The sequence below is a fragment of the Phaethon lepturus genome, unplaced genomic scaffold (assembly GCF_000687285.1).
Source record: "Phaethon lepturus isolate BGI_N335 unplaced genomic scaffold, ASM68728v1 scaffold40464, whole genome shotgun sequence".
Classification (NCBI taxonomy): Eukaryota; Metazoa; Chordata; class Aves; order Phaethontiformes; family Phaethontidae; genus Phaethon; species Phaethon lepturus.
Genome location: NW_010534744.1, coordinates 1 through 5,451, shown reverse-complemented (window position 1 = coordinate 5,451; position 5,451 = coordinate 1). Strand labels below are relative to the sequence as shown.

Here is a 5,451-nt window from a genome sequence, read left to right as displayed (position 1 = left end):
AGCTCCTCGCATGCCTAAAATTCCACGTGCCCCTGAAAAAGAAAGAAATATTAGAGTACATAGTAATTTCAAAAAGTGCAGCACAACCACCTGTAAAACATTAATAATAAATAATAACAAAAACCCCAAGCACCACACCCCTTCCGCTAAAGGGGAGGCTCAAGCTTACAACTCTAGCACGTTTTATTTTGTGTAAATTTATAAAGACAACAATCCTAGTCACGATTGTCACATTGTACAGCACATACCAATACAGTTGCAAACAGAACTCCACGCAAAACTAAGCGCTAACAGTAGCTTGAATCACTCTTCCTGCGATTGTCGTATCTAGACTAACAGTATTACGCTAACACTGAAGAAAAAATAGTTCACTATAAAACAGTGATAGAACGTTTTTATAAAATATATTCCATTCCAATAGCTTTTCTACATACTGTATACTATAAAACTCTCCCACAAAAATTAGTGTCTTTAAATATACATATTTAATCTGAACTGCACCAAGATTAAAAACAATTAAAAATATCAATGATTTTTATTTCTTTTTTTTTTTTTCCTACATTAACTTCACAGTATTTTTTTGTAGTAGAAGACAAATCCAGTGTTTAAAATGTGGAGCAGGACTGTCCCCTACAGAGACAGTAACTGCCCCACAGTGAAAGGTTTATGAAGAGACAAGCGTGAGTGTGCAATGTTTTTAGTACTTCTCTGTAGAGCCATGAACCATTTTGAAAACATGCTCCGAGCTATTGCAACTTAAAAATAAGTGAGACACACAGAGAGATAGCCAAAAAAAGTCACCTTAAGAACAAAAATAAGTGCAAACATTTTTTTACTTTAGAAATTCAAGCTATGAGGAGTGGGAACACAAATACCAGACTACGAGAACAACGTGTTCATGATGTAGTAAAGAATGAGAAAGTCTTTTTTTCTTGTTTTTTTCTTTTTTTTTTTAAACTTTTGCCCCATATTCACTGCAGTACAGAGCATGCTCATAGCATCAGCTTAATGAATTATTTCTACACTAAGATCAGACACAAACTTGTTTCAACTTTTCCCTGCTCCATACGCTAATGACGTTCATATGGCACATCCTATTTTATGATCTTCTAAAAAAAAAAAAAGTAATTGAAGACTGAAATGCAAAAAAAGTGTCACAAGAACGCAAAATTAAGATTACCAGCTTCAGTAATGCTGACTCTACATTAAACTCTTTACATGTTGTTCAACATGCAAAACCCATCGTTATAAAATTTAAAGTGAAGTGTAAATTAACTAGTTTTGAAATAGATTAACAGTAATAATTCCACTTCAAAAAAAATCTAATAAATACTATATCAAGTATCTTCAGGAGAAAAAAAATAACTTAATTTTAGTAGAAAGAAAAATAACTTAATTTTAGTAGATTTTGTTCAGTGCTATTTCCAATCACAGCAAAAAGGAAATAAAAAAAGAAGAAAAAAGCTAATTAAGTAGAATAAGACCACAGTACCAAAGCCACTTATGTTCAAGATACAGTACTCTCCCACAACTTTCATATGTAACAGGTTCAGCAAAAATATTTTACAGTTGAGAAGTTAGACTGAAAACAACAAAACCCAAAACTATAAATAGAAGCAAAATTTCACATTACATGTACATTCATAGTTTAAGAGATGAATAATAACAGGAGGCTGTTAACAAGTATATCCCGATTTTCTTTAAAAGAAGTACTTATTAAAAAAAAAACCAACAAAAAAAAATCCCATATTATTAGTGTAGGTAGTGCTCAGTTTTTGGACCAGAAGGGGAAGGCATGGGGAAGTTTTTTCTTCATAAGATGAAATACAGTAATTTAAGCACAACTTTTTAAAACAATCTAACTCAGTGCTTCAAATTCCTTTTAAAATAAACGCTCAAGTTTCACAGAAGAACTCCAGGAGTGTCAGGAAAGCTGGTGAAGCAACGCTAACGCAGCAGAACGACATTCAAAACCCTCAGATACTATTATTATTGTCCTTCAGTCCTGCGTACATGTACCTTGAACGGGTAATTTGACTGGAAGGGAATAATCTGATATTTACTGACATGCACAGACCAAAGGATGCTCTATTAGGCAAGTAATTGAGTTATTTGGAGTACAACTGGTTACAGTTACAGGCAGCCTCAGTATACAAACTACAAAAACAAACCCAAACCAAAACCTCCCCTGAAAAGGGTGCGACACGGGGGAAAAAGTTGGGCCGTGTTTTGCTTCCAGCGGTTTATCTTCACGCTACCCCTTCAAAATACCGACAACTGCACAGAATTTGGCCCAGAGGGACTCGCCAACTTCATAAAAAATAAAATAATATAAAATCCTGAGCTGCTGCTTTTGCCGTAGCAGCAACTTTTTCGGACAAGATAGCAGGGCATCTCCTAACACACATGGTATGAGGTACCTTGAACTAACACACCCCAGGAGCCGGGTATCGAGAGGGGTTACTTAGCTGCTTTCGGGCTGCTCTCCCCACCCAAGGGTGTCGATATGGGAATGAAAATATTCATGTATCATATGATTTTTCATACGTCCTAGTGCGCATCCTTCAATATTTTGGGAGTGAATATGCTGCACACAGAAGGAGTTTTTTCCGTCCACGTTTTATGCCCAGAAGCAGCTTTTCAGTAGGTCAGTCCACGGAGGAGGATGGGTGGAAGGGAAAATTTAAGTCAAATCCCAAGGCAAAAACTTCTCATTCAGATTTTAGGACCTATTGCAGAACTACTCTAATACAGTAAAGAGAATAAAAAATGACGAGTACCAAAGACGCAGCCAGGAATCCTCAACCCTCTTTGTAATTGGGGCCAATTTAAGGTCTCATCTAGCTCTATAAAATAAGAGTACGGCCGTTTACTCTGCGATATGCAGACAAGTTTCTCTACACTGAAATGTATTTAAATCATAGTTCACCTCTAGAAACATCCAAACTCTTGGATGTTTCTATGCAATACACAGAGAGCATTAGGGGAGCTTAACGGAATCAAAATTTTTCTCCAGAATTTGCTGATAATCTTTTTTGAAACTAAACAAACAAACAAACAAACAAAACACAAAAAAGCCAAACAAAAAAAAAAAACCCTGACCACAAAACAAGTACTCCAGCATGAAAACAGATGCTAAATCATTGCAGAATTACTTAGATCATTTCACATTAATAATGTAACATGGGTGCGCAAGAGAAGACCTAAAGGACAGGGCTGGAAAGGGAGGGCAGCAGGGAAGAGGGGAGATGGGGAGGTGGAAGGACTGCATTAAAAGGCCTCTGGAGTGTATACCTCTGCATCTTTTAAAGATCATATACCTGAAGTGAATATCACCACAATAAAATAAAGGGTGGGGGGGTGGAATTCAGATGCTGCCTTTTCTTCCTGTTTCGTTTTAAAAGGATGGGAGGGAAACAAAAAAAATAATTAAAAAAAAAAAACAAAAAACACGCGTCTCAAACAACCAAGGACTTTACAAGGCCACAATGAAATTTGCGGATATGTCTGTACAAATCCCCAGACTGCGTGAACCGTCTCTCGCACCACTTGCACCCGTGGGGTTTCTCCCTGGTGTGCACCACTGCGTGGCGGCTGAGGTTGTGGGAGTACTGGAAGCTCTTTCCACACTGGCCGCAGGTGTAGGGCTTCTCCCCCGAGTGAGTCCTCTCATGCCTCTTTAACGTGTACATGCAAGAAAAAGTCTTTCCGCAGAGGGTACAAGTGGGGACGGACCCGTCGGGGGACAGGCGGGTCCGGGAGCCATCCTTGTCGCGGAAGTGGGAGCTCAGGTGCAGCTGAAGGATGTGCGGGCTCGGGAACACCTTGCTACAGAGGGGGCAAATGCAGATATGCCCGGGAGGCACGAGGACGCCCGAGGAGGAGATGTCTGACGAATCCATGTCGTCCTCGCTCTCGTCTCGCTCTTGATCTATATCCTCCTCTCGGGCATGAGAGCTGCCATTCCCCGCGAACATGTGTCCTAACCCTGTCACTAGGCTTTTGGCTGAATTCCCAAAATGCTGACTCTCCGGACTCCTGGCTTCGCCGTCCTCCTGATCTGACAGCAAGTCTTGTTCATCTTTAACAAGTGGCTCGGTACCCTGCTGCTGGCTGTCGGAAGCCAGCTGTCCAAAGACATAGGAGGGGTGTAAGGAATCTCTCCCCGGCACGGGCTTGAAAGACAAATCCAGCGCGCAGTCCACATCACTCGAAGCCAGGGGATGGTTAACAGACCTTTGGGACAAAGGTCCTGTGGAACTATTGACATTAGCCTTTGTTTTTCCAGCTGCTGCGGCGCACGGTTCTGCCTCTGTCGGCGCAGAGCTGACACTTATATGATCAGAGGACCAGGCGGGGTGACTGCTGACCTTTTCTTTGCCTGCTGCTCTCTCGTATTCTGCAACGCTGAATTTTTGTTTGTTTCCTGGGTCAAACTCGTGGACCAGGGGCACCCCGGCGTCTAGAAAATGCTCCGCTTTCTCCAAACTAGCCGCCTCATCATTAATCTTCTCTTCCGAACATAATTCTTTATCTTTCAACTTGCCCTTGCAGACTTTCACAATGTCATACATGTGAAGGTAGCTAGCCGCAGCCAGCACATCTTCGACCGGGAGACTGTTGAATTCCAGCTTTCCCTCGTACATGAATTCGAGCAGCAGGCTGAAGGCAGGGGCTGTGACAATGTCACTGTTCAGATGCACAATATCCCTTTTGTCTAACTGGTCCCTGTAGAAAAGATGGAAGTACATACTGCAAGAGGCAAGAACGGCTCTGTGAGCTCTGAATTGAGCTTCTCCAACTAAAACAGTACAGTCACACAGGAAGCCCTGGTGACGCTGCTGACTCAGACACTGCAGCAACTGGCGGCTATGGTCTGGAAACTCCATTCTTCCTTCATAACCTGTTCAAAACAGGAAAAACTTGAATGCTACTGTAAACTAAAGCCTCCTAGCAGCTGTAGCAAACAGATCGGCTTTTTGGTAACGCAAGCCAAAGAAACAGCCTTGGAGATAACGTTTACTGTTAATTGTCTGTAATAGTTTTATTAAGGGGGGGGTGAAGAAAGGGAAAAAAAAACCCCACAACACAACATGCTTCTTAGCCTTTCGCACCTGCTTTGAACAGGAAAAACTTGATTGTAAGTAAACAAAAACTAGTAAAGCAGCAGCCCCTCCAACCTTTTTTTCTCCCACTAAGCACTTTATTAAAATTAGGAGGAGGAAAGCGCGCGCACACACACACACACACACACACACACACACACACACACACAAAAAGCACAAACTCCCAGGCTGTCTTCCCAGCAACGCGAACTCGGGGCATCTTTTAATAAAGCGTATTACCCACGTCACGCACATACACACGCGCACATTTAAACTTTATCCTCAGTCGTTATGCACCGAATCACAACAAAACAGTCGCGCCTGGCGCTGGGGAAGCGGCAGGTTG

General features: G+C 41.6%; 1 protein-coding gene across 1 annotated transcript; it reads right to left on the bottom strand.

Moving 5' to 3' along the window:
• Positions 1–3,458: 3,458 nt before the first annotated feature.
• Positions 3,459–4,899, bottom strand: LOC104619654 (zinc finger and BTB domain-containing protein 18.2-like). The gene has a single exon (XM_010285607.1). It carries the CDS (start codon positions 4,887–4,889, stop codon positions 3,459–3,461), a length of 1,431 nt encoding a protein of 476 aa, XP_010283909.1. The 5' UTR covers positions 4,890–4,899.
• Between the last annotated feature and the right edge of the window lie 552 nt (positions 4,900–5,451).

Bases quoted from the DNA above. Each gene is read 5' to 3' on its own strand.
- LOC104619654 (XM_010285607.1), bottom strand. From the start codon at position 4,889: ATGGAGTTTCCAGACCATAGCCGCCAGTTGCTGCAGTGTCTGAGTCAG.